This window comes from Maylandia zebra, linkage group LG9 (assembly GCF_041146795.1).
Source record: "Maylandia zebra isolate NMK-2024a linkage group LG9, Mzebra_GT3a, whole genome shotgun sequence".
NCBI classification, from domain to species: domain Eukaryota; kingdom Metazoa; phylum Chordata; class Actinopteri; order Cichliformes; family Cichlidae; genus Maylandia; species Maylandia zebra.
In genome coordinates, this window is record NC_135175.1 from 11,787,465 (window position 1) to 11,814,734 (window position 27,270).

General features: G+C 41.9%; 2 protein-coding genes across 2 annotated transcripts in view; one reads left to right on the top strand and one right to left on the bottom strand.

The window, feature by feature from the left end:
- Positions 1-22,445, bottom strand: part of LOC112434424 (DIS3-like exonuclease 1) — a 28,013-nt gene extending 5,568 nt beyond the window's left edge. Inside the window, exons 1-12 of the mRNA XM_076888001.1 lie at positions 22,306-22,445; positions 20,407-20,535; positions 18,765-18,886; positions 17,165-17,332; positions 15,411-15,489; positions 15,127-15,300; positions 12,191-12,360; positions 11,496-11,657; positions 5,249-5,496; positions 3,137-3,229; positions 2,766-3,054; positions 98-333 (exon numbers count right to left, since the gene is read on the bottom strand). Of these exons, the coding sequence (XP_076744116.1) occupies positions 98-333; positions 2,766-3,054; positions 3,137-3,229; positions 5,249-5,496; positions 11,496-11,657; positions 12,191-12,360; positions 15,127-15,300; positions 15,411-15,489; positions 17,165-17,332; positions 18,765-18,886; positions 20,407-20,535; positions 22,306-22,330 (1,895 nt within the window). The 5' untranslated portion in view covers positions 22,331-22,445. The remainder of the gene's footprint in view (positions 1-97; positions 334-2,765; positions 3,055-3,136; positions 3,230-5,248; positions 5,497-11,495; positions 11,658-12,190; positions 12,361-15,126; positions 15,301-15,410; positions 15,490-17,164; positions 17,333-18,764; positions 18,887-20,406; positions 20,536-22,305) is intronic.
- LOC112434423 (serine/threonine-protein kinase pim-3-like) lies at positions 22,278-24,606 on the top strand. The gene is made up of 4 exons (XM_024802023.2): positions 22,278-22,571; positions 23,587-23,767; positions 23,854-24,024; positions 24,114-24,606. The coding sequence occupies exons 1-4, from the start codon at positions 22,293-22,295 to the stop codon at positions 24,203-24,205; spliced, it is 723 nt and encodes a 240-aa protein (XP_024657791.2). The 5' UTR covers positions 22,278-22,292; the 3' UTR covers positions 24,206-24,606.
- The last annotated feature ends 2,664 nt before the right edge of the window (positions 24,607-27,270 follow it).

Here is a 27,270-nt window from a genome sequence, read left to right on the forward strand (position 1 = left end):
CATTTCAGGTTCACACACTTGTGTGTCTGAACATGATGTGCGTTGGACTACAATATGCATTTCCTCAGTTTCTATACTGAACAGTCAAAAACATTACCTGGTGTCAATGGTGAAACCTTTGGCCTTTGCAGTGTCCACCAGCTGGTTGAATAGCTCCTGTTGTGGTGGTGGGTGACACCTTAGAAGGGCCTGGTTGGGGAAAGCTTCCTGGATCTTGCGGGCCACCCAGTGGTTGGCGTAAATCATGCACTCTGCCACGGTCTCATGGACCTCCAGGGGCTGACGAGGGACCAGGGCCGTAATGTTCCTCTCCTCATCCAGCTGGGCACCCACCTGAAAAGGGAAAATGCTTCTAACGTGACTTCAATGAAAAAGAATATGAAAATGCATCAGTGGGCCACATTTTACTACAGTTTACTTTAACTCAGTTGAACATGCACCATTCCACCGGAACAAATGCTGCACGGAGAACCAAATGTGAATGAATCTCAACCTGAAAACAGTCTACTGTCTTTCCTACGTTCAGCTCTCTATCATACCAGTAAGAACACATATCCCTAACAGGCACACAGCTCTGCTCATGGGCACAGAAACTCCACCGATCTGCTGTTCATGCTTTTTGTTTATAGTGGACAGCCAATCAGAGTTTAAGTTAGCTCAAAGGAAATGTGCCTTAAAGAGAGAACAAAACTTTTCTCAGACTAAGGATGAACTGAGGGGACCCAAAGCACTTCAGCAGGAACCAAAAGAAGCCAGAAAGTTTGGATTTGAACACAGTTTTGGCCGTTTTATATAATAGATCAAGATGAAACATCTGTTGTCCTTATCCTTCAGGACAACTGATGTTTCACCAGCGGTCAATAATCCAGCTTTGTCAAGATAAGAACTTGATTTTTGGGTGGCAGCTCAATCATTAAACACACTTTTAGAAATATATTGGTTTTTCCACTATCCCAGAAGCAACCCGAGAGAATCATTTTTACTTCATATCAATATTCTGTGTGCGTACAGCCATAACAGGAATGCAATAACTGAATAATAAATAAATCCAAGACATCCTATTAGAGAGCATCTTATAGAACAACAGGAATTGTCCATATGAGGTTTTAACAGATGGCCGACCAGCCGCTGTAGATAAATGGCTGTGATCTAATGTGAAAACTGTCAGTGGTTTCACAGTGGAGTGCTTGGTTTCTTTATTCCAATATTCTCACTGAAATGACTTTCTGATAAAATGTTTTCTGCTGAGGAACGTGTTCTGCTTAGACGCCTGATTTTAAAAATAACGTCTCTATTAGACCGTACTATAATTTATTATCGATGAAAAGAAATATATGGTATCCATCTGTAATTCTGTAAATAACACAGCAAAAAACCAAACTAAACATAAAGACCTGGAAGACTCCTGCGTCTAAATTCATTCAGTTATTGTACTGAGTCCTGAACATGTTAGAAATATGGTATCTAAGCAGATTCTTACTCTGGATGGCATTACCTTGGCCTCCAGTAACGCTGTGAGGAACCTTGGAGTCATGTTTGACCAGGACATGTCCTTCAATGCACATATTAAACAAATATGTAAGACTGCGTTCTTCCATTTGTGCAACATCTCTAAAGTTAGAAATATCCTGTCTCAGAGTGACGCTGAAAAACTAGTTCATGCATTTATTACTTCCAGGCTGGACGACTGTAATTCATTATTATCAGGATGTCCAAAAAACTCGCTGAAAAGCCTTCAGCTGATCCAAAATGCTGCAGCAAGAGTCCTGACAGGGACTAGAAAGAGAGAGCAGATTCCCTTCATTGGCTTCCTGTTAAATCCAGAATTCAAAATCCTGCTCCTCACATACAAGGTCTTAAATAATCAGGCCCCATCTTATCTTAATGACCTTGTAGTACCATATCACCCTATTAGAGCACTTCGCTCTCGCTCTGCAGGCCTACTTGTTGTTCCTAGAGTATTTAAAAGTAGAATGGGAGGCAGAGCCTTCAGTTTTCAGGCCCCTCTTCTGTGGAACCAGCTTCCAGTTTGGATTCAGGAGACAGACACTATCTCTACTTTTAAGATTAGGCTTCAAACTTTCCTTTTTGCTAAAGCATATAGTTAGGGCTGGACCAGGTGACCCTGAATCCTCCCTTAGTTATGCTGCAATAGACCGTGGCAGCTGGGGGATTCTCATGATGACGCCGAACATCATCATCACCTCTTTGTCATCATTATCACTGACTACATGTTTATAGACCAATCTCCATTTAATCATTAGTTATCATTAATCCCTGGCCCTTTTCCACAGGTGTCTTTTGACCTGATTTCCTCCCCTCGGCTGTATGAAGTGTTTCGGGGTGACTGATACTGAATTTTCTAACCATGATGTCATCTGACAAAATGACCAAACACAGAGGTTAAGTCAAACTTTCACTTAGACAGAAGCTTAGAAGGGAGAATCTTCTGCAGCTGAAATGTGCGAGAAAGATAGTGGTTCCAGTTTTTAATGTGCAGAATGGATTTCTCTCCACTGAAGCTATGTGCACGGTTTACTTTGTTTGATTCACTTCAGATTCATTGAATCATTTTGTGTCGTATGTTAGACGTCAGTAATGACGATGTGTTAGGGTTAGACACTCAGCTATAACATGCTTACGCTTTCAATTAAGAACATGAACCTTAAATGTTTGCAGTCTTTATTTATATAGTCTTACTGTTAAGTACACACATTACCAAAACACACAAAATACTCTATGAAGATACAAGAAACCAATCATACCTCCACTCCTTCCAGCTCCAGCGCTCCTCCTCTGTCCCTCTTTGCCCGAAGATGTCTGGCTACATGTGTGAGCATCTCAAGTGCCTCAGTGAGTTGAGCTAGCTTAGAACCCTTTTCCTGAGGACCCAGGTTGGCCAGTTCCGCTACCTCAACCTGTTCTCCGTTGAGGAGCGCCTGAGCCAGCTCGTAGTGGAGCTGATAGGAGGAGCGGATGAGTGTACGACCATACCAGACCTCTTGGACTTCAAGGGATTCTGCGTCAAGCTCCCAAAGCACGCTCATTGCATACCTGAATTTGAAAGTGTCAGTTACACAACTAGCATGCATTTTAAGCATATGAAAATGAAACGTGTGATGGGAAGTCTACTAACCTGTCAGCACCTCCCAGCAGTGAGCAAAGGTCTGCGCTGAGAATAGCAGGCAGCATGTCGTACCTGCGGTCTGCCAGGTAGTAGGTTGTAGCCCTTAAGAAGTGACATAATAAATATAAAAAGGCAATGAGATCAAAGCAGCAGCTTTATCATCTTCTTTTTAATCAAAAGTGAGACATAATTTGAAAATAAGTACTAAATATTCAGAGTTTGTTCCACCTTTGTCATTTTCATCCTTCTGTTTATTAATAAGTCAGGAAGGATGAAATAAATAAGCAAAATGTTTTTCTTATGATTTAATAAATATTCCCCATTTTCTGAAATAGAATTTAAGGCTTCAAACCACAATCATGAGATTTTAATTTACTTCTTTAAAGTGTGGAGGCGAGCTGGACAGGTGGGTGATCTGCACGCTGCTTTGTGGACAGCTATGAAATGTAAAATGGAATTTTAGAGTAAGTCAGAGAGAAAGCAGAGGACCAAAACTACATTAAAAATCACAACATAAAAAATATATAGTAAGATTTCAGTATTATTTTATAAGTGCACGTTGTTAACAGTCTACACGGAGTTTCTCTCCTCACTCGGCTCTCAATCATCTTCTGTACATGCTGCTGCTGCTGCTGCTGCTGCCTTTAAAAAACGACATGCACTTCATGGACCTTCTTACTAATTTATCTGCAGACTACACTTTATCAGATACATTTTATTAGCACTGGGTTAGACACTTCTGCCTTCTGAACACTCCTTTCTTCACTTCCAAGACTCAACAAGGTGCTGAAAGAATTCCGTAGAGATTTTGGATTATAGCGAGATTACACCGAGATGACAGCAGAATGCATTTGCTGCAGATTTGTCGGCCGTTCAGCTGTGACACAAATTTTTTTGGGCTGCTTCCCTGTCACATGGTGTCATCGCTGCATGTTCCCAGGAAGGAAAATTTGTGGAGATCAAGTGCAAGCATTACTTTTGCAGCCCCGACCTTCACTTCATTTACTGCAGATATTTTAAACTCAGTTTTATTCATTTGTACAATACAGCACAAAATAAATAAATAAATCAGAACATGTGCATATATCTGGACATAAACACAGATGAATATCTTCTTGTTCTATTACTGTGGTTCAACTGTCTTGTATCATCATCCTCTTTATTAATAAGATGCACTGAAAGCCAATTATAGACAAACCATTAACATCAGGTACTCAAGGTCACATGCCATCATGTGACCTCCGGTGTTTTCCTGACACCCGTAACTGTACAAAGGGGATCTGAAAACAAATGATGTGTGACACACTGTTCTTTACTTCTACCACTCAGTAGAATAAAACTAATTTAGTTGGAAGCGGACTCATTTTTCCTTTTTTTGCTGCATGACCTTCTGGTTGAATGTTGTGTACAAGTATGGCTGCCATGTCCCGTAGTAATATATGTTTATGAAGGCCACAGTGGAAATCACTCAGGCTTTCCCACAGCGGAAACATTCCCCTGTCCTGTTAATGGCATCGTACTCAAAATGAGCACAAGTTCTTCGTAACAACATGGACCACTGTGTTCTGTGTGTAGCAGTTCTCTACTGTGAGAACCCCAACCACCTTTTAGCACGACCAGCATTCGTCCATTCGCACACATATTCATACAGCGCGTTAGTCTATACCTTTAAGCATTTTCTCTCACATGCACACTCACACTAACGGATGCATCCAGGGAAATTTGGGGGTTAAGTATTTTGTGCAAGGTGACTTTAACATGAAGCCCGAAGGCATCAGGGATTGAACCAACAATGTGCTGACCATTGGTTCAATTCCTGGTGCCAGTGATACTTTCAAAGCCATCATGGACCCTGTGAAGTCCTTCTACATGTGATTAAATGATAGACATTTAAGGCTTAATGCTTCACATCAGACACGAGCCTTATTTAAGGTGGCCCTCTGTGTTATTTATAATTGCGCTACAAGGCATGCTGCTGATGCAACATTAATTCAGGCAACAACTTTCTTGCCTCTTTGTACTTCTGAAAGTTCCTCTGAACACTTATGCAAGATGCTGTAATTTTCTTTTATCCTTTTATATCCCACCTACTCTACCCAACCACTCCAACCAGTTCCTCACCTTGAACGTGCCTCCAAGTCTGTGAGCGAACCCTCTTTGACAAAGTGAGTGACATCAGCAATGTGAACTCCCAGCTCCAGCCTTCTGTTGGGGAGCTTGTGTACAGACAGCGTGTCGTCTACATCTTCACAGCCGCGTGGATCGATGCTGAACACCAGGCGACTGTCCCTAAGATCCCGCCGCTCTGCCACCTCAGAGGGGTCTACCGTCCACGGCTTCTCCAGAGAGTTGACCGGCATCTCTCTCAGCTGATGGCAGACGGACAGGCACAGCTAAACAGCCGCATAGTCTTTTGAACTTTTCACATTTTGTTATGATTCTATACAAAACATTAATAATAATAATAATAATAATACATTTTATTAAGCGCCTTTCAAAACACTCAAGGACACTTTACACAAAGACAAAGCAAAACAGTGTTTCACTTTCAGTTGCTCCCTTGTCACAAGGGGTCACCACACCTGATAGCTCAGCATCTTTTGATACGGCAGAGTTTTATACCAGATGCCCTTCCAGGCACAACCCTGATTTGTATCTCCGGTTGCAATCGAACCAGTGACATTTTGCCTGCAAGCCAGTGTGTAAACCACTGATGAAAAAAGGAAAGAATGAACTATTCCACATATTTAATGATTCTTTAATATTTTGTTGATTTGATAATAATAATAATAATAATAATGGATTGGATTTATATAGCGCTTTCCAAGGCACCCAAAGCGCTTTACAATGCCACTATTCATTCACTCTCACATTCACACACTGGTGGAGGCAGCTACAGTTGTAGCCACAGCTGCCCTGGGGCAGACTGACAGAAGCGAGGCTGCCATATCGCACCATCGGCCCCTCTGGACAACAATAGCTATATTGCAATCTTTAAAACCTTTGGTTACTATGGTAACTCTCTGATAACCAAGCACTCTCTGATGTGACCAATCACAGAAGCTCTACTGCCACCCCCTTTATAACATAAAAAGTTATGAATGATGTTCCAGTCTATGATAGTGGACTCATCTGTGCTTGTCCTTTGTTACAGCCCATTGCAACCCTTACACTCCTTACAGTGGAAATGCAGTTGTCTTCAGGTGTTGCCTAGGTTTAACTGCCGATTGTCTACACCTGGTGAGGTGTGGCTAAAGGCGTTCCTGAAGTGGTCTAGTCCAATCACCTTCTCCAGGCCAATCAGCATTCATGCTGTGTCCTCGGTTATTCTTCCTTGTACACGCCTCATCTCATCACTCATGCTCCATTCAACCATTCCACCACCAGCTTCCAGGCTCTCGGGGCTCCTGCTCTAATCCTTTTCACAGACGGGGTTCTGTTCCGCTGAGATAGGCCATCTGAGTCTAACGGCAAATCACCTGTTTAAATTCTGTTCATCAGTAAATCAATTTCATTCTTTCAAATAACCTCTCCTTATTAAAATATCTGTACTGTATTTAGTGATGAACAATTGTTAAACTCTGGTGTTTGCTCCCATAATTTCCCTTTTATTTTGACGCTCTCTGCTCTTTCCTCTTTCACCTGATCTCTGACTGCGATTGTTTGGAGGTGAAAACCAAACATCACCTGGGTTTCAGAAAACCAGAGTTACCCTGGTAAGCAACCATTCTCTGTATCTCACTATGGGAGATATAATCTACTTCCAGGTTGTAAGTTCTTTATCCTTAACAAGGTATGGAGCAGGGTAAGCCCACACTAAGGACTGAGTGTGCCAGTGAGGATGCAATAATATCAAAAACGCATAACCTAACAAATGTAATAGATGGTCCTCTGGTGAACTGTGAAGGTCACACTCTCAGTAGCCTTCAACAGCCACACAGACAGATACACTCAACAAAACAGGAACACACAGATGCTTCAATCTATGCAAAGGAGTGCAAGACACAGAAAAGCGCTATATATGGCTACATTTTCAGCAATTTACCGTTTAAAAGTGGGCCCTGCATAAACAGGATGTGGACCAATTGGTGCATTCACAAAGTAAATGTGATACGAAAGAGTAGCTAAATGCAGTTTAATAAATGGAAAATAATCCTCTCTTATTTAGCTAATCCTGAAGGAAACATAACACATGTGGAACAGAGTTAGGAATGGGTACCGGCAATGTTCCCTCGAAGCTGTGTGTGTGCACAATTGCGCACTGCTGGCACGGTCTCTGCGCACAGAAAATCTGCGTTGCGCACAAAAAAAAAAAAATCTAATCTGAATTGAAATTAAAATCAATACTTTAACAAGTCTGTTTTGCAGTGTTAGTCAGTGACTGGCTGCTCCCGTATGGGATCCAGCCAGTAATGCGATTCACATTCGTATATACGCAGCTAATCAATGTCGTTGACAGGCTCTGACAGCGTCCTTATGTGCCGACACCGGTGTTTTAGCGAGCAAAGCGGCGTGGCGACGTTTAGTGTGTGTCAGAACAATGAGGCGACTGCTGAGTGTTACAGGTGTTACAGCAGTGACACATCTGCTGCTGTCAGGCCTGCAGGTATCAGGCTGTTGTTCTCCTTCATCTCATAGTTGACAGAAATTATTTTTGGAGTGGCACAAATAATTTGTGTGGCATCAGATTTGATGCAATTTGATGATTGTTCTCTAAATAATTTAAAATGTTTATTTAAAAAAACGCCTTGGCTGCATTTTTAGGTAAACAGCTGCAAAAAAACTTTGTTGTTTGCATAACTCAGTTACTTTTTTGAAGAAGTAACTATATAATTAATTACCCAACATTGGTCATTATTTACTGTATTTTGCAGACAGAGTTACAGACTCTCTCCCAGACCACAGACTCATAATACAAGTCAGAGCTTTATGAAAAAAAAACAAAAGAAACTTGTGTTTTCAAAATTGGAGTTCAAGTTATTTTTACTTCCAATAGTGTTAACATGCTACACAGGTCATGAACAAGATTTTTTTGTTTTGTTTTTTTAAATTTTCATTGTAAGTGGGCTAAAATAGTTAATTAAAAGTAGTCTAACATAAATGTAAATGCTGTAATTTTATTATTTTAATAAACCATGTAACTTGCATGGATTCAATGCTGGCGTCACCACAGTGCACACGTCTGCTGTTGCTCACAGTGGTCCAAGGGATCGCTCAGGGAGTTTCTGTGTTCGCTCAGACACATGAAAAATTAGAGGGAACATTGGGTGCGGGTATACCGGATACGGGTGGCTTTTTTTTTTCTTGAGATGTCATACACTTTGGATTCTAGCCAATCATTTTACGTTTCCGAGGATAGTAGGCGGGTCCAGGTACGTATGTTCTTTGAGAGCAGAGCTACAGATTAAATGTCCAAGGCAAAGCGGTCAAAAGTCTGGCTGTACTTCACAGCAAAATATGCAAACTCAGCAGCAACAAGTGCTTTAAGGTGATACTGTGATACTGTGCAAAGGAAGTAACACCTCGAATCCAATGAAACACCTGGCAACGCAATAGCGTTTTTTTAAAAGCAGAGAAATGCGCCGTATTTGATAGCTTGCTGCGAGACTTCACACCGAGCACATCTGCTGCGGGTGGGTTGCCTGTTATTGGACCTGGAGTTAGCAACATCCCCCAAAAACCCGAAGAGGAGAGTCCTGGCCCCTAGCCCTGCCAGTGTAGCAGACGGATGATGATGCAGCAGCAACCGTTCTTCTCTGCGTGAGGAGCTTAATGTTGTTCGTGTGTAATTTACGTTGAGTAGGCTAACCACGTTATTACATTAATGCATGTAAGGTGAACTAGCAAACACCGTCGTAGTTACATGCGACTGTCTTCTTGTTTGATAGAGTGATACCATACATGCCCTGTAGCTGCAGAAAAAGCTAACACCGTTATCTTTTTACAAAAAAAACAAACAGCTAAACATGTTTTCCATTATTCACCGGTTCCAAACAAAGTAGGTATGTTGTATCAAAAGAAAAGGCTAACTTGGTTATCATTTTGCAGAAAAAAGAGACTGCTAAAAATAAAAACATAAGAGGTTTTTGGACAAAGTTTGTGTTCTCCATTCTTTAAGCAATTCAATTCAATTTTATTTATATAGCACCAAATCACAACAAAAGTCGCCTCAAGGCGCTTCATAGATACAGAGAAAAACCCAACAATCATATGACCCCCTATGAGCAGCACTTTGGCAACAGTGGGAAGGAAAAACTCCTGTTTAACAGGAAGAAACCTCCAGCAGAACCAGGCTCAGGGAGGGGCGGGGCCATCTGCTGCGACCGGTTGGGGTGAGAGAAGGAAGCAACGGTTAGAGCACCATTTAAGCACCCGCACAGTTTCAAAAGTACCGGTATCGGATAAAACCTAAACGATACCCATCCCTAAACAGAGTATAGATAAGGAATCTCTCAAATACTTCATAAAATGAGCATGTAGAAAGTGATCTAGCATTCTGAATGTTCACAATGACTCTCAGAGAGAGACCTGCTTCATTTTAAATCAGCCACTCGTGTGCCACGCCCAGAGTGCTGACCATTTGGGATGTGGAAGAAAAAAAATCACGCCAAGTCAATGTTCAAAGGCAATGGTCATGGCCAGTAGTGGAACAGAAAAGCTAGTTCTGCCATCAATGGCCTGATGGGCCAGTATGGGATCTATAAAAATGAGAGACAGCTACTCCTCCCTCACCCCACTCAGTATCACTGGTATGAGGTTGAGAAGGGGAAAATGCATACAGGTGCCCTTATCAAGCAGGTGGCCAATGTCCTGAAAGAGCTTAGCCAAGTAAGCTGACAGTAGGGTGACCACATTAAGGGTTATTATGGACCGAGCTGTCAACTTGCAAACCTTTTGGTCATATAAGTCTGTGAAGGTTCTCAGTCATCCAGGTCATCGTAGTCTAAGGAGCTTGGAAAGAAAAGCGTCCAAACTTCTATAAGTTCCTTGAAGACGTTTCACCTGTCAGAAGCTTCTTCAGGTCTAGGAGTAACTGGTGGAAAGAAAGGCTGTTGGCTCTTTTAAAGGGACAGTACCTAACCACTGGTACAGATATGTTGATGACACATGGGTCAAAATCAAAACCCAGGAAGTAGAATCCTTCACTGTTTACATCAACGCTGTGGATAAAAACAAAGTTCACCAGGGAAGACACAAAGGATAACAGTATGCCATTCCTGGACTTTGCCGTGCGCATTAAAGAGAACGGAAACCTCAACATGAAGTTTACTGGAAGCCCACACACATGGACCAGTACCTCCTGTTTGACTCCCATCACCCTCTGGAACACAAACTTTGAGTAATCAGGACCCTACACCACCGGGCAGAACATGTTCCCTCTAAGCCTGAAGGAAAAAAGAGGGAACACACACATGTAAAGGAAGCTCTTAAAATGAGACAAGACTCAGCTGTCAGAAGACATAGTTTGAAAGAGAAGTAAAAGAGGCATCTATGTCCACTGTGAGCGACCATCTTTGAACAGAGGCAGCGGCTTACGACACCAACTGTCTGCCATCTATAATCCAGTTTTGAGATCCCTTCCCAGACGCTTCCACTCACATCCTGGGCCATCTGACCTCAGGAAATCACATGATAGGCTGGGGCTAGGATTCACAGTGGGTTCACCCGAATACTTGGCTGATTGTGACCCACACCCATTTTCACACCTTGGCTCGTGTGATTAGGTAGAGGATCATTAGGGGGTCCATCTCTCCTGGGGGACACTCCCATAGGGCTTAAAATCTGGGACTCTGCACCAGTTTCTCCTAGAACTGAAGAAACCTCTCAGATGAGAGGTGAAACATCTTCAAGAAAAAGTCCAGACTCTTTTTTTCCCCAAGCTTTTGGTATATGGAGCTGCTAGGGTTCTTTCACTGCTTGGTGATTTGGTAATAATGTTTTAATAATGTCCAGCTGTTTTTGGACAATTCTGAAGCTTATTAATCCTTAACAATCAAAAACCTACATCCAAAGTACAACCAGAGCTGGGAATTAGTAACAAAAACATATTTTCTGAAATTACTTAACTTACTAGAATCCTGCAAGTTTTATCACACAGGATGAAGCAAATTACTCACCAAAGTATTTCCAAACTGTGTAGATGGGTATTTGCCACCATTTGCGTCAATTATGGTTGAATTTAACTGTTTAATTGCAATTTATAGACATCAAAAAAAATCACATTTTATCATAATATTTATATTCACAATAATTGCTGATGGGTTCACAACAGCTAAATACGAAAGGTGAAACATACTATATAGGCTTGTGGAATTTGCCTTTTAGAGATGTAAAAACTTGAATTTATCTCTAACGTAGGTGCTCTCACCTGTGCGTCTGAGAAAGGAAGAATATGGATGCAGTTCTCTAGGAGGATGGTCTGGACCTCAGTCTCAAGCTCTCCAGCTCGACCCAAAACCCGTACACTATGGCCGTTGGGATAGAATGACGTGCTTTCCCATGAATCAATGCGCACCACAACTCTGTGGTCCTAGGTGAGGATGAGAAGACAGGGATAGAAATGAGACAGCACTTAGTAAACACTGGTCACACTATGAGACAAAAGCATAATGCTATAGTAACACTAGAGACTGGAGCGCAAACAAGATCGGTGTTGCTATGTGCAATGAATTTGCAATATTGTTGGCTTTGAAATGCTTCTTTGGAAGACGGGGACTAATTCTGCAACTACTCTCAGTCAGTTACTTTTATTTAAAGGGTGCAAAACACCAATCAAATGGTGATAAGATGGTCTGGAGATAGAGTCCTGCTTTTCAAGGCAATCACCTTGAAAGCGTTCATCCAGAGGTTGACAGTGTTGTATTCTCAACCTTTGATCGACCAGTTGGTTGCCGTAACTACTTGTAATTGAACGCTGAATGCAAAATATTCACTGCAATCACTGGAAAAGCAGCGTTTTTTCTTTGTTACAAGGCAGGTGCCGTCCTATTTTTACTCATGTGACTAAGCCATAATGTACATCATGAAAATAAAATCAACCTATAGATGTAAGTCAAGTCAGACCTGCAGAGCTTCAGCCTGTTGAGTACTGATGCGGATTTTAGGAATACGCTGGTCCCAAGGTATGGTCAGTATCCGCTGGGAATTCCTGCTCTGGGACTGAATCCCATCCCTAGTGGGGAAAGTTACCACGTAGTCTCTCCAGTTCCTCTGCAGGATCCCTACAATACGACCTGTGGGGTTAAATGTCAGACATCAGTACAGAGAGACATTTATGGAGTAAGTGAGGATGGACTCGATGATTGCGGTGTAGAATTGCATCATCGTCCGTGTTGGCAGGTTGAATTTCTTCAGCTGCCTCAGGAAGCACATCCTCTGCTGAGCCTTCTTTATGACGGAGGTGACGGAGGCTCCCACTTCAGGTCCTGGGTGATGGTGGTACCCAGGAAGCGGAATGAGTCCACAGAGGTGATGGGGGTGTCAGTCAGGATGATGGGGGGGAGTGGGGCTGTGTGCTTCCTGAAGCCCACAATAATCTCCACTGTCTTTTGGGCATTCAGCACCAGGTTGTTGTGGCTGCACCAGGACACCAGACGTTCAACCTCCCTCCTGTAGGCAGACTCGTCCCCGTCCGAGATGAGTCCAATAGCGGTGGTGTCATCTGCAAACTTGATTAGCTTGACAGACTGGTGGGTGGAGGTGCAGCAGTTGGTGTACAGGGAGAAGAGCAGAGGAGAAAGAACGCAGCACTGGGGGGGAGCCGGTATATACATATGTACTACATAATTACATATGTGTTCATTCATAGTTTTGATGCCTTCAGTGAGAATCTACTATGTAGAAGTACCAGGCCATGACAGAAAAACCACTAAAAAAAAAGGCGTGTCCACACTTTTGACTGGTAGGGGCTTCAGGTGTGCTTAGTGAATACCTCAGGCACCAGAAACCCAAGAAAGAGGAGCAAGAAGAGGAACCATCATGGAAGGACAGGATCCTGCACAGTACCACCAACAGATAAAAGAACTAGCTCACATCCAGAAATCCTACCAGTGGCTGGACTGGACTGAAATAGAGCACAGAGGCACTAATAATGGCAGCACATGAAGCCATAAGTACAAGATCCATAGAGGCTGGGGTCTACCAGACCAGTCAGTCAAGACCCCAGATACAAGCGTAAAGATGCCCCTGAGACAATCCAGCACATAACAACAGGGTGCAAGATGCTAGCAGACATACATGGAACGCCATAACCAAGTGGCCGGCATAGTATAAAGGGAATATCTGTGCCGAGTATGGCCTGGAAGTCCCGAGGTCAAAACGGGAGACGCCCCTTAGTGTGATGGAGAATGACCGAGCTAAGATGCTTCGGGGCTTCCAGATACAGACGGACAAAATGGTGATGGCTAATCGGACATAGTGGTGGTGAACAAGCAGAGGAAGACGGCTGTAGTGACAGATTTAGCAATCATCAGGAACATCAGGACGAAGGAACATGAGAAGCTAGAGTACCAAGGGCTCAGAGAAGAGCTTGAGAAGATGTGGAGGTGACGGTAACAGTGGTCCCCGTGGTAACCTGAGCACTCGGTGCGGTGACTCCCAAGCTAGGCGAGTGGTTCCAGCAGATCCCGGGAACAACATCTGAGATCTCTGTCCAGAAGAGCGCAGTCCTGGGAACAGCAGAGATGCTGCGCAGGACCCTCAAGCTCCCAGGCCTCTGGTAGAGGACCTGAGCTTGAAGGATTGACCGCCCGCAGGGGGGGGAAGTTTTTTGTCCTTAGGACCTCGTGTGTAAAAATAATAACAATAAGAAGGGTTAACAATGGTCAATTGCCTCCAGTTAGATTAAAATGTATTTTATGTGTTGCATATTTTTTATGTAAAAACACAGGGTGTTCCCATTAGCCAAATTAAAAGTGTGACAAGCTAAAACAGTATTTTTGCACCTGAACTATCCCTCCCTGTTCTAGGTCTGCCACAGCTGAAAAGATTATTGATTATTTGTGCGAGTCCACGTGTATAGTTGCAGGAGTGTTCCTCGCCTTTTGAATACTGGGCCCTGAGTTGTGTGCTTAATTAATTAGTGTTTTTCTTTCTTTCTCTCTTTTGTCATTTGCGAGGTTACACTGGCAAACTTACGGGGCCCCGTCTGTCTCTGTTCTGTTGTGTTTGGTAAAGGGAACTGTATGTTAGTGGAAGCTCAGGATGCGTTCCCTGCCATTTGTGTCTCCTAGACTTAAAACTTTCTTTTGTATTGGACGAAAGAAAAGGTGTCAGACGTAAAAAAAATTCTACAGAAGATGAACAATATCTGCCATGTCATTAAAAAGCAGGAAAAACCAGCAAAGACGTGACACAGAACCTGAGAGATGCATTTGGCCCTTGAGTTGTTCGACGAAACTTCATCGTTATTTGAATCTCTGGAAATGTGGCTGTCAAGAAGCTATTCCCTGACGAATGGAACCATGGAGAAGAGGTTCAGTTGTGCCAAATTACACCAGAACTGTAATAAAAATCAGTAGCAACTTTAAAAAAAGTTTAATTGTGAATGCCTGTCCAGAAAATAGCTTCCAAATGTTATTTCACCCAAATATGTTCTTATAATGTTGCTTCATGCAGGTGATATAAACAAGAATGGTGAATGGACTAATTCTTATACAGCTCTTTTCTACTCTCACCCAATCACCCCATTCACACAAGCACTTCCTTCTATGCGTTTAAGTGCTTACTAAGCAACATTCACACTCACTATACTCCAATGGATGCATCGGAGAGCAACTTGGGGTTAGTATCTTTCCCAAAGATACTCGGCTTGCAGACTCGGGGAGCCACGGATCGAACCATTCATGTGGTTCGATCAAGATGCTTCATTGTTTTCATTACTTATTTGTGAGATATCCTGAACATATTTTAGGCAAATCAGACAGAAAATATAATACACAAAATATCATTAAATACAAAAATAAATCAAATGTGAATGAATGGAGTACAAACATTCCCACCTGTTGGCAGAGGTGTACTCTCATTGTCCTCTCCAGTTTTTTCATCCCCATCAGTCAGGGCTGTGTCCCTCCCTCTCCACTCGTTCTTGGGCAACAACTCCACCACAACCTCGTCCCCATGCACCGCTCTGTTTCGATTTTTTCGACCATACACAAGCACATCCCAAGTCAGATCTAAGATGGATAGGGGGGGGTCAAAGTCGGGAGAAGAGATCAGAAACGTCTAGCAAATATAAGTTTAATGTGTCTGTTCCACCTGTTTTGAAAATGTAAGGCGTTTTCACCTGTGCTCTTGTTTGAGAAGTTCTTCGGCCTGACGAAAGCCTCGTTCTGTGCCCGATGCTTGTTAACATTCAGTGTACCCTAGTAAAAAGGAATGAAACAAGACATTTACTCTTCTGCCACTGAGGTTGTGTTAAACAATCTGGTGAAAAACTCCACTGCCTTCTCTTTGTGACATCTCCATACCTGCTCAGGTACAGTTGGGGAAATAATTATCACTGCTGAATTTGTAGGTTTCCTCAGTTACAAAGAAAGAACAATTATTCATGTTATTTCTTTAATGTTAGTTTCATTTAATGGAGAGCGATAGAATATCAACCAAAAACTGTCTGTGAAGGTTCTCAGTCATCCAGGTCATCGTAGTCAAAGGAGCTTGCAAAGAAAAGCGTCTGGACTTCTTTAAGTTGCTTGAAGACGTTTCACCTCTCATCCGAGAAGCTTCTTCAGTTCTAAGGTCAAATGGTGGAGAGTCCCAGATATAAACCTAGTGGGAGTTTCCTCCCACAGAGGGACAAAAGGACCCCCTGATGATCCTCTAATCGCCTGAGCCAAGGTGTGAAACTGGGTGTGGGTCCCAATCAGCCAGAGTTTCGGGTGTGTTCATTGTGAAACCTGGCCCCACCTTATCATGCGAATTCCTGAGGTCAGATGGCCCAGGATGTGAGTGGGCGTTAAGGCGTCTGGGAAGGATCTCAAAACTGGATTATAGATGGCAGAGAGTTGGTGTCGTAAGCCCCGCCTCTGTTCAAAGATGGTCGCTCACAGTGGACATAGATGGCTTCTTTCACTCCTCTTTCAAACCATCTGTCCTCTCTGTCCAAAATGTGAACATTGGCATCCTCGAAAGAGTGACCTTTGACCTTTAGACGCAGATGTCCATCTGCCTCAGGAAACTCTTTCTCCCCATCGTCACCCTCTGACTACTCCACTTGATACCAAGAAAAGTCTTACCACTGGCAACAAAGGTCTCTACCCCAAATACTAAGCCATGTTTTGCTTGGGGACTCACTGAAAGTAACTTGCCAATCCCTTTATGACTTTTTAAAATAATAATAATAATAATAATGATGTGTTTTTTCTGTCTCTCTCCTTTAAAATTAAACTGCAAGAAAACTTAGAGACAGTTCATATCTTCTTCATTCAATAACAGTCCTGCTCTTCATCTCATTTTCTTTATTCGTCAGCCCCTCAAATACTCCTACCTCCTCAGCACACTCCCTACACTCATCAGTGTATTTCGTTAGTATAGATTAGTATATGTATTAAAGGTACCTGCAGTTTCTCTGAAAAATGAACAGGCTTAAAGCTACTAAAATATTTAAACGTTGTTCCTGCAGTTGTTTTAAACTCGTGTTTTAAAGAGAGATCCGGTATACTTAAAACAGGAGTTAGAGAATTGTGGATCAATATGTTTGTCATTGCACAAGATGATCAGATCTTTAGCATGAATGCTCACCTCTGTTTTCTACACACACACATCACTGATCACATCACATGCTCACAGAGACACATTCACATACACACACATCACATGTTCACTCTTGCAGAGACACACGTTCACATGTGCGTGTCTTATCTGTCGCATCATTAATGTTGATGTTTGTGTGACCACTGAAGTTAATAAAAGGGCTTTGAGGGAAGGCTGGAGTTGGGCTAAGATCAGATGAAGACCTTCTCCCCTTGCAGCAAGTAAAAGAAAGCGCTGAGTCAGCGGGGTTTGAGCGTTAGACCCAACAACAGGTTGGTACATTTTTACCTGAATGTAACGTTCAGACTTTATACCAGCCTCCAGGACTTCAGCGGGAAGATGTTCGGGAAACTCTTTCTCCCCATCGTCGCCCTCTGTCTCTTGTTGTGCCTGAGAAATGGAGCTAAACAGTTCATGGGCTGCCTGCAGATCTGACCAGAAGCTTTGCAAATAATCCTGGCAAAGGAAAAACACACAGGTCAAGAAATAAATTACTTCAGTTGGCCTTCTTAGTTCCAGTAACATCCCTTCAAGGGCCTAAGTTTTGGATCCTCTTCCACTTAACCTTATCAGGTTCGAGAAAGAGAAATAGAGTAAAATCTTTCAAATTCACCTCAAATCAACAGCCAGATGCTTAAACCTTTTGATACAGTTAGACGTCCTCAGTATTAGTATTACAATAATAGTTAAATAGATATAAGAACTGGTTTCAGAATAAATAAAGCGAGTTTTTGGAATGGGCTTCCCAAAGCAACAACCTCAACCCTGTTGTTAATTGTTGGACCGTGCTTAAACGCCACGACCGTTTTAGGAAACCAACCAATTTAAATGAATTCTACCAATTCTGGTTGAAAATCTCTGTTTTCAGTGACCGAAAACGCCGTTTACGTGTGGACGAAAGGCGCAAACACATAGAAAAATCTGCGTTTTCAAAAATACCCGGGTACGTATGTTTGGATAAAAATATACAAATCTGGCAGCAATGTATCAAAAATGTATCACAATAGAAAGCGATGTAATATTAATTTCACGGCTACTAGCATGTACTGCTCTTTTTCCTTTAAATAAACATCAGACTTGATATCAGTCCTTATTGAGCAATGAGTTTACTCTCTGACCGACTCGTGTTTGCGGCGTTCCAAACACGTTGCCAAGAGGGAAGATGCAGAGTACCTGTGAAGCCAAACATATAATATCAATACCCATAACATGGCTAAAGGCTGTTTCTAACCTCTCTTCTTTACTTTAACTGTCATTTATTGACCATTTTAAATGGCGATACCAGTGTATCGACAAATAGGTAAAAAGTGTAACTGTTTTTTTCTGACAGAGCTCGGATCAATCAGTGCAATTACAAACAAGGCTGTGACCTTCACCTTTAGCGAAATTCTCATTTACATACTAGTTTAATAGTTTTCTGACTCATTGTCACTGTGTTTTATACAACCACAGCATGCTTGCTAGGCTGACATGAATTGAAAAACAAAGTGCAGCTCTCCGTATGTAAACAGACTAAATGCCACATATATTTACATTTTGTCACTTAACCAAGAAATCATGTGTAATGACCGAAAGTTTGACAACAACCACCAATTTCACTTCTAAGTGAGACTGTTCTAATACTGCTGCCAAAAATGTAAGTGTTTCAAAAACCCATACCTGCTACATGCTACAATAGTCCCACTGAAGATTAGTGAAATAATACAGACCAACCAACTGTTCCATCATATAGGCTCCAACACAACGACTTTAACACAAAGAGCTGACTTTCAGTTTTAGGTGTTCAAACCACGTGTTTCTCTAAATGCATGATGATAAATCCCTGTAAGGTGGCTACATATAAGAAGCCGATATAGAGTAGATGGTATTATAAAGGTATTTCATATACCTGGACGGAGATGACGTACACTCCAGACGTCAGGCTGCTGAACTGAGCTACGGCCTCAGGATCCTCAGTGATCATCACTATATTCATCATTCCTGCCAGGTGGTTGTAGTACCACACTGCAGCTGAGTACACACACACACACACACACACACACACACACACACACACATTAAATGAACTCACAAGTTTAGCATAAGATGCATGAAAGCAAATTGCCCGCTAAAGCAATAATGTTTAACATATCCCACTAAGTTTTTGCTGTTTTGTAGGTGGAAGTTATGATTTCACACTACTTGTAATTCAAATGGTGCTTCCACAGAAAGAATATAAAAAATAAATAATTGAGTGCCTTATCTATATAATAAACACATTTCATGAGAACACACTGCACTTCTAGCTTCATTTGTTGGCACAACATAAAAGTTTGTCAGATCGTGATTAACATTACAACCAAGTCTCTATTATTAAAAACACTCATTAAATCCTTTTGGTGCTTTTCTCTATTAAACTGGTATAAATATTAATCACTTTTAAGCTGCCATTCACAAGTCCTCCTGACTTCTTTGTTCCTGCACTTGTTTTCTACCTGAAGTGGAGGAAAAACATTTTTGAAAATGTTAAAATGACCCCTTTACCCATTGAACCCCTATTGGGACAAAACACTATGAATGCTCGATTGACATCTTAGCCAGTACGTGTGCTCTAAGTGCCATATGCATCTGCACCGCTGGCCTGTTGCACAATTTGAAAGAAAGTTCAAATGTAATGTTTACATTTTTAAATCTCCCAGATGAATTTTGCACACGTGTGAACTATACATTTATGTCACTTTCACAAAATATTTTTTAAACCCAGAGACTTAACATTTTTAGAAACACAATTTCCTTTCAAGAGTTGCTGAGCAGAAGTAGTCAGCAGGTGCAGTCAAAGACATTTTGTGTGATTGGATGATTATCAGGATGTCCTAAAAGCATCATTTGAAAAACCTTCAGTTAATCCAGTCCAAGAACAAAAGAACATATTTCTCCCATACTGGCTTCCCTGTTAAATCCAGAATTTAATTTAAAATCTTCTTACACAGAAAAGTCTTGAATAATCAAACCCCTTTTACACACCCACTTTACTCTCAGGCTGCGGGCTTATTTGTGGGGTTTACAAAAGTAGAATGGGAGGCAGAGCATCAGCCTTCATGCCCTTTTTTGTAGAACCAGCTTCCTATTTGCACACGGGAGACTGACGCCCTCTCACTATTAAGATTAGGATTAAAACTTTCCTTTTTGATTTATAGTTAGGGCTGGATTGAGTGACCCTGAATCCTCCCTTAGTTACGCTGCAATAGGCAAGATTGGGGACTTCCCATGGTGCAAGTATTTCATCTTTACTGAAGAACTGAATATGTTTTATTAGCATAATCTCCATTATAATTAATGAGATTTACAAATTTCACCTAGTGAAACATGTAACGTCACACTTTGACCCAGAAAAACAAAATGAAGTCAAAGAAGTATAAGTAGAAGAAAAAACATGACAAAGAGGAAAAAATGAGAAAGGAAAAGACTCTATAGACTCTATTTCTATGCTACATGTGCTGCAGCAACTTGACTGTACACTTCAGTGAGTGTGGTAAATAATGAGCACTGACCTGGTCTGCCATTTTTCCTGGCTCTCGCCCTTCTCTCGTGGACAGTAAGAGTACTTCTGAAATTCATTGGCAAACAGCACGCAGTCGTGTCGAGGGTCTTTGACAAGGGTTTGCAGCCGCTTGTAATATCTGCACAAACGCACATTACAAAAACAAGTACATTCAATAAAATCATAAATTACACTCAAGAAAGCCTCTCATTAGTTTGGGAGAATGGTGGGGATGTTAGGAGAACGTTAACCCTGAAGCACGAGGGAGAAAAAATAGACCAACGTATGTTGACTTTTCCTAACATAATTTATGTTCCTTTGTTCATTTTGGCTCATTTTTTAAATTCACTCTTGTTTGTAAAAATCAAAATAAAACAAAGACTTGTCTGTCAGATAATATGCATTAGACCTAAACATAAGATCCTGATCTGAAATTATTGAAAGAGGATGACACCTGGCTTTGTTATCCTTTGAGTTTCACAATAAAAGCCCAGTTGGTGAACTAAAGCAGCAGATTGCTTTTTTCTGAAACATGTTGACTATGTGTGAACACTATACTGCACTAACTTTAACGTGGCACATTTCAGAGTACATGTAGTAGCTGTTTCACACTAAAAATGAACACTTGTACTGATCAAACAGATGAAATAAGAAATAAAGGCCTACAAATGCCCCGATCACTAGTTGAGTTAATATAGATGATGTATAGAAAATTCAGCGATTCTGCAAAGTGAAACTGCAAAGAGAGTCCACGATGAAGCTTTTTTCTCTTTGCTGTGTACGTTAAATTCAATGGAAAACAGTAAGTAGTGATTCAGTATGACAACTCTGTATGTTTCACCAGATGTCCACCTAACGCTATCAAAGTGAAGCCTCATCACATTAATGATGCAACACTCTAAAATGGCTGTGTGAGCACAAATCAGGAATAAACTGGACTGAAACCCGAGTTCACGTGGGACTTCTTATTTACAGTGCTCATCAAGTTTGTCCAAAGCGCTCCTGCATGTTTATGCTGGACACATATTTCAAGTCACAGGCTGCGTCTCTTTCAGCTTTGTCAGCAGAGCTCGGATATAATGAGGCTGACCCCTGGTCAATGTCTACAGACATGTGTAGCTAGGTTAAGCTGGGCACACAGCTAACAGCTTGATTATGAATGCAACTCAACATTTCAAACAGAGCATCAGAATGGGGAGGAAAGTCGTTTAAAAGACTTTGAGCACGGCTGGTTACTGGTTGCAGATGAGCTACTCTGAGCATTTCAGGAAGCAGGTGCCGTGTTTGGGGATAGTTAACAACGCAGACAAGTTGCATTCATTTTAATGACATCACCACTAACTGCATTTTAAGACATGCAGTTAGTGGTGACAGGTTAATTGGAAACACTAAATTGCCCATAGGTGTGAATGCAGAAATGCAAGTGTGAATGGTTGTGTTAGTCCTGTAAGACTGGCTGACACATACCCAGGTACTTATATTCAGGTGAAGAGCAAAATGAACATTTAGGGTACAGCAGAGAGTAATTTGTGTGACAGCTGTAGTAAAACCCAATTTGTGTTTGTCTGTTTAGGTGACTTCCAAGCAAGATACGTGGAGGAGCACCGGCTTGGAGAAGGAGGCTGTGGAGCAGTGTTTGCTGGCTACCGCATAAAGGATCATTTACCAGTAAGTGTTCAGATGGTGGTAGTAAGACAGGCAGTAATGCAGATAAGGGATAATATCGTAAGCTGAGATGTATGCTGTTTTACACCTTTAATGATGTCATACTGAGGAAATGCTCATCAATGCCCTGTGTCTTTTAGGTGGCCATCAAACACATCCCAAAGGGGAAAGTGTACTGCAAAGTGAAGGTAAATGTGCAAGACTTGAATTGTTTTTACATTAGTGGATTGCATGCAGCGTTCACCTGTGGAACGTCTGTGCCTCATCATCCACTTTGTTGAAATATTTCAGGATGATAACGGGAAGAATGTGTCAGTGGAAGTTGCCATCATGCTGAAGCTTGCAGCTGAAGCAGATGGATCAGTGGAAACATCAGCCCCAGTGTCTCTGTTGGAGTGGTTTGACTTTGGCAGAGAGCTGATCCTGGTGATGGAGAGACCTGTCCCCGCTGTGGACCTGGATAAATACATAGAAGAAAATGGAGGATTTTTGCCAGAGGACAAGGCCAAGGCAAGTTGACTTGCCTTAGAAGAGTCTTAGACTGTACATCATTCAATCAAAGCACAGAGTATTAGAGAAACATTAACCCATTGATTGATTATTGTCTTTTTCATCGTTTCCAGGTAGGGCTGGGCTATATCATACCATTCACGGTAATACCGGTGTAATTTTGGGCAACGATAGGAAAATGAGATATCGCGCTAGAATAGGTAAAACGCGCATGTGCAGTGCCTATGTTTACATACGCAGATGGCGGTGACGCAGAAAGAGAAGAGCAAAAGTGGATCGTTGAATGAAACGGATGAACCAGAACTGGTTTGTAAAAATGCTGCAACTTTAGTGGTGTGGAACTGGTTTAGCTTTCGTCCGTCAGATACACAACAAAGCACGATTTTTGGTAGCGCATGCTAGCGGGCCGCCGTTATTACCGTGTTGTTTGGAAAATACGGCACACTTAAAATCAATCCTTTGATTTTTCTGAAACTCGACAGTGCCCCTTATAATCCCGTGTGCCTTATGTATGAATTCTGGTTGTGTTTACTGACCTCAAAACGATTTTATGTACACGGCGACTTTGCTAAGCTACAAAGCCGCACCGCTCGATGGATTGTCGGAGCATTACGGCTATCGTAGGCAGGCGCCTCGCGGAGTGATACGTACTGCACCTCAACGTGATATTACCGTATTGTGTGTGTATAACCTCTTTTTAAGCTTTGTGGATATTTTACATGGTTATGCTGAGGATATGTTGGCCAATTTCCACTGGAAATGCCTTTTGGTTAAACTGTCAGCGAGGAATTTGCATTTGCACTGTTACATTTTTATATAACTTTAATGCACATAAAAAAACAGCTGCTTGTTTAAGTGAAAATACATTTATGGGGTTTTTTGCACTAATAAAGTTGTGGAGTTGTAAAGTATTTTGTCTAGTGTCAGTTATATCGTCAGTTATATCGTTATCACAACTTTTCAAATGTATATCGTGATAAATATTTTTGGTCATATCACCCTGCTCTATTTCCAGGTCATTCTGAAGCAGCTGGTTGATGCTGCGAAGCACCTGGAGGATAAACACATCTTTCACCGGGACATCAAGAGTGAGAACATTCTAATTGAGACCGGCTCAGATGTACCGCGTGTTCGTATCATCGACTTTGGACTGAGCTGCTTTGTTAAGGAGCAGTCGCAGTACCGCGTCTTCTATGGTAACATATTCTGCTCTTGCTCTTCACAGATGTCACAATTTTCGCCTTTTGTTTTAGAAGAAATTGCAATTGTGTCTGTTTATTAGGTACAGAAATTTACTCCCCTCCCGAGTGGTACGGGCGCAGTTGCTACAGGTGTGGACCCACCACGGTATGGCAAATGGGAGTGGTTCTGTACGAAGCGCTTCATGCCGGGGACTTTAACACCACGAGCTTCCTCAAAAAGCGCCTGAAATTCAAAAGACATCTGTCCAAAAGTAAGAAAACGTCACACTTCAAGACTGACTGATGGCTTGGACCACTGGAACTATCATCTTCATGTTTTTTCTCTTTTCTTTCTTTCCAGACTGCCGGGATTTCTTGGACGCGTGTTTAACCAAAGTCCCGGAGACGCGGCCGACGCTGGAGGAGCTACAGCATCACACTTGGCTGAGATAAGCCTATCACACACACACACAAACACACACAATTCAGACGTTATCATTTATGTGTGATGTATGAATTACCTTTCTTTTTTTCAGGAAATAATTTTTTTTAATTGGCCCACTTTAAATTTCAGTGTTTTGGAATTCCTGTAACCCCCCCCAGCCATCCCAGGAAAGGGGATCTCTCTTTGAATGGGCTTTCCCGAGGTTTCTTCCCGTCAGTCTGGCCCCCCCAGGGGAGTTTTTCCTCGTCTTCATAGAGAGCTTGGGCTGGCTCAGGAGCTCCATCAAAACTGTCTTTATTTAATTACTCTAATGTAATCATATACTTTAAAGTAATCAAATAAAAGACAGTAAAAATCTGAAGACTTGAAGTAAACTTCCATTAAAATAAAACTTGTTTAATTCATCTTTGCTGAGGATACTGTGTTATTACTATTTCAAGGATTATGTCAGAACACCGGATACTGGTACCCATCCCTACCCATCACTAGGGAACAGAACAAACCAGACATCAATTACAACAAAAATGACACTGACCCAGCCAGCATAACTTGTCTGCCTTAAGAAATGTTTAGCAATATTACAAATTGGGTGATATGCCTTAAAGTAGCTTCTCATGTGTTCAGCATTGTCAAAGGCTACATTTTAATTAAAACCACAATCTAGTAATGTTCTGTCTTTAACCTTCCTAATTTGTTTTTTGTCCTAACCTAACACTAAATTGCCAGTGAAAACAAAAGTTACATAAATAAAGAAGAGTAAAGAAAATTACGGTCTTTTTTATTGTAACAGTTTACCAGTGTACAGTTTGGTTTGTGACATATCTATCTAATAGACTCCAATTTGTGCATGTAAATGGAGAGTCCTCTTCACACACTGAGGTTAATTATGGAGTTCCACAGGGTTCAGTGCTAGGACCAATTCTGTTTACATTATACATGTTTCCCCTAGGCAGCATCATTAGAAGACATAGCATAAATTTTCACTGCTATGCAGATGACACCCAGCTCTATCTGTCCATGAAGCCAGATAACACACACCAATGAGTTACACTGCAGGAATGTCTTAAAGACGTAAAGACCTGGATGGCCGCTAACTTTCTGCTTCTTAATTCAGATCAAACTGAGGTTATTGTACTCGGCCCTGAAAAGTTTAGAAATATGGTATCTAACCAGATTCTTACTCTGGATGGCATTACCTTGGCCTCCAGTAACGCTGTGAGGAACCTTGGGGTCATTTTTGACCAGGACATGTCCTTCAACGCACATATTAAACAAATATGTAAGACTGCGTTCTTCCATTTGCGCAACATCTCTAAAATTAGAAATATCCTGTCTCAGAGTGACGCTGAAAAACTAGTTCATGCATTTATTGTGTGAATGTGTGTGTGAATGGGTGGATGACTGGATATGTAAAGCGCTTTGGGGTCCTTAGGGACTAGTAAAGCGCTATATAAATACAGGGCATTTACCATTTATTACTTCCAGGCTGGACGACTGTAATTCATTATTATCAGGATGTCCAAAAAACTCACTGAAAAGCCTTCAGCTAATCCAAAATGCTGCAGCAAGAGTCCTGACAGGGACTAGAAAGAGAGAGCAGATTTCTCCTGTTAAATCCAGAATTGAATTCAAAATCCTGCTCCTCACATACAAGGTCTTAAATAATCAGGCCCCATCTTATCTTAATGACCTTGTAGTACCATATCACCCTATTAGAGCACTTCGCTCTCGCTCTGCAGGCCTACTTGTTGTTCCTAGAGTATTTAAAAGTAGAATGGGAGGGAGAGCCTTCAGTTTTCAGGCCCCTCTTCTGTGGAACCAGCTTCCAGTTTGGATTCAGGAGACAGACACTATCTCTACTTTTAAGATTAGGCTTAAAACTTTCCTTTTTGCTAAAGCATATAGTTAGGGCTGGACCAGGTGACCCTGAATCCTCCCTTAGTTATGCTGCAATAGACGTAGGCTGCCGGGGATTCCCATGATGCATTGAGTTTTTCCTTTCCAGTCACCTTTCTCACTCACTATGTATTAATAGACCTCTCTGCATTGAATCATATCTGTTATTAACCTCTGTCTCTCTTCCACAGCATGTCTTTATCCCATCTTCCTTCTCTCACCCCAACCGGTCGCAGAAGATGGTCCCGCCCCTCCCTGAGCCTGGTTCTGCTGGAGGTTTCTTCCTGTTAAAAGGGAGTTTTTCCTTCCCACTGTCGCCAAAGTGCTTGCTCATAGGGGGTCATATGATTGTTGGGTTTTTCTCTGTATCTATGAAGCGCCTTGAGGCGACTTTTGTTGTGATTTGGCGCTATATAAATAAAATTGAATTGAATTATCTGAGGAAGAAGCAGAGTTGGTTTGTTTCCAGCTGAAATCATCCAGGCTCAGGAATTTGAATCGATCCACATCATTTCTGCTTGAACTAGAGAACATGAGTGTCGACTTACATTTGGTCTGTGAGACACATGTCATAGTGACAGTATTTGGGTTAATATGGCATTACTCACCCTGGTCGCATTTCTTCAATATCAGGCACCAAGTTCAGGAACTCGTTCTTTGCAGCCCGCGCAAGGTAGGAGGTCTCCAGAGTGGGAACCATCGGGAAGTTTTCACAGTCTGAGCAGGAGGGACTGGAGGCACGTGAGCTGTTCTCAGGGGTCCTTTAACACAAATCACACCAAGTTAGAATCAAATGGATAACCTGTCAATAACCGTTTGCAGATCGAGGTCAATGTTCCTAAAAATATGTTTACTTCTGGCCCATGGAGCCACAGCGCGAGTCCGAGAGAGAGGGGCAGGTAGAGGAAGGGGTGAGGGTGGCACTGCTGAAGCTCGTCACGGATGGATCACGTCCGATCGGTGAGATGAGAGAAAGCTGAAGTGAAACAACAGCAGGATGAGGTAGACGTCAATATAGGAACTCCCTGATGTGACACAGAAAGGCTATTTTTTTATTTCTTTGTATTATTTCTCACCTTGCAGTCACTGATGCTGTTCACCAGCTGCTTGTATTCAGTATTGAAGGTGTGTGTCAGAAGGCGCAGGCACTACAACACAACAGGAACAAGACCGAGCA

Bases quoted from the DNA above. Each gene is read 5' to 3' on its own strand.
- LOC112434423 (XM_024802023.2), top strand. From the start codon at position 22,293: ATGCAGCGTTCACCTGTGGAACGTCTGTGCCTCATCATCCACTTTGTT. The intron at 23,768-23,853 runs GTAACATATTCT...TCTGTTTATTAG, and splicing joins GCAGTACCGCGTCTTCTATG to GTACAGAAATTTACTCCCCT. The intron at 24,025-24,113 runs GTAAGAAAACGT...CTTTCTTTCCAG, and splicing joins CAAAAGACATCTGTCCAAAA to ACTGCCGGGATTTCTTGGAC.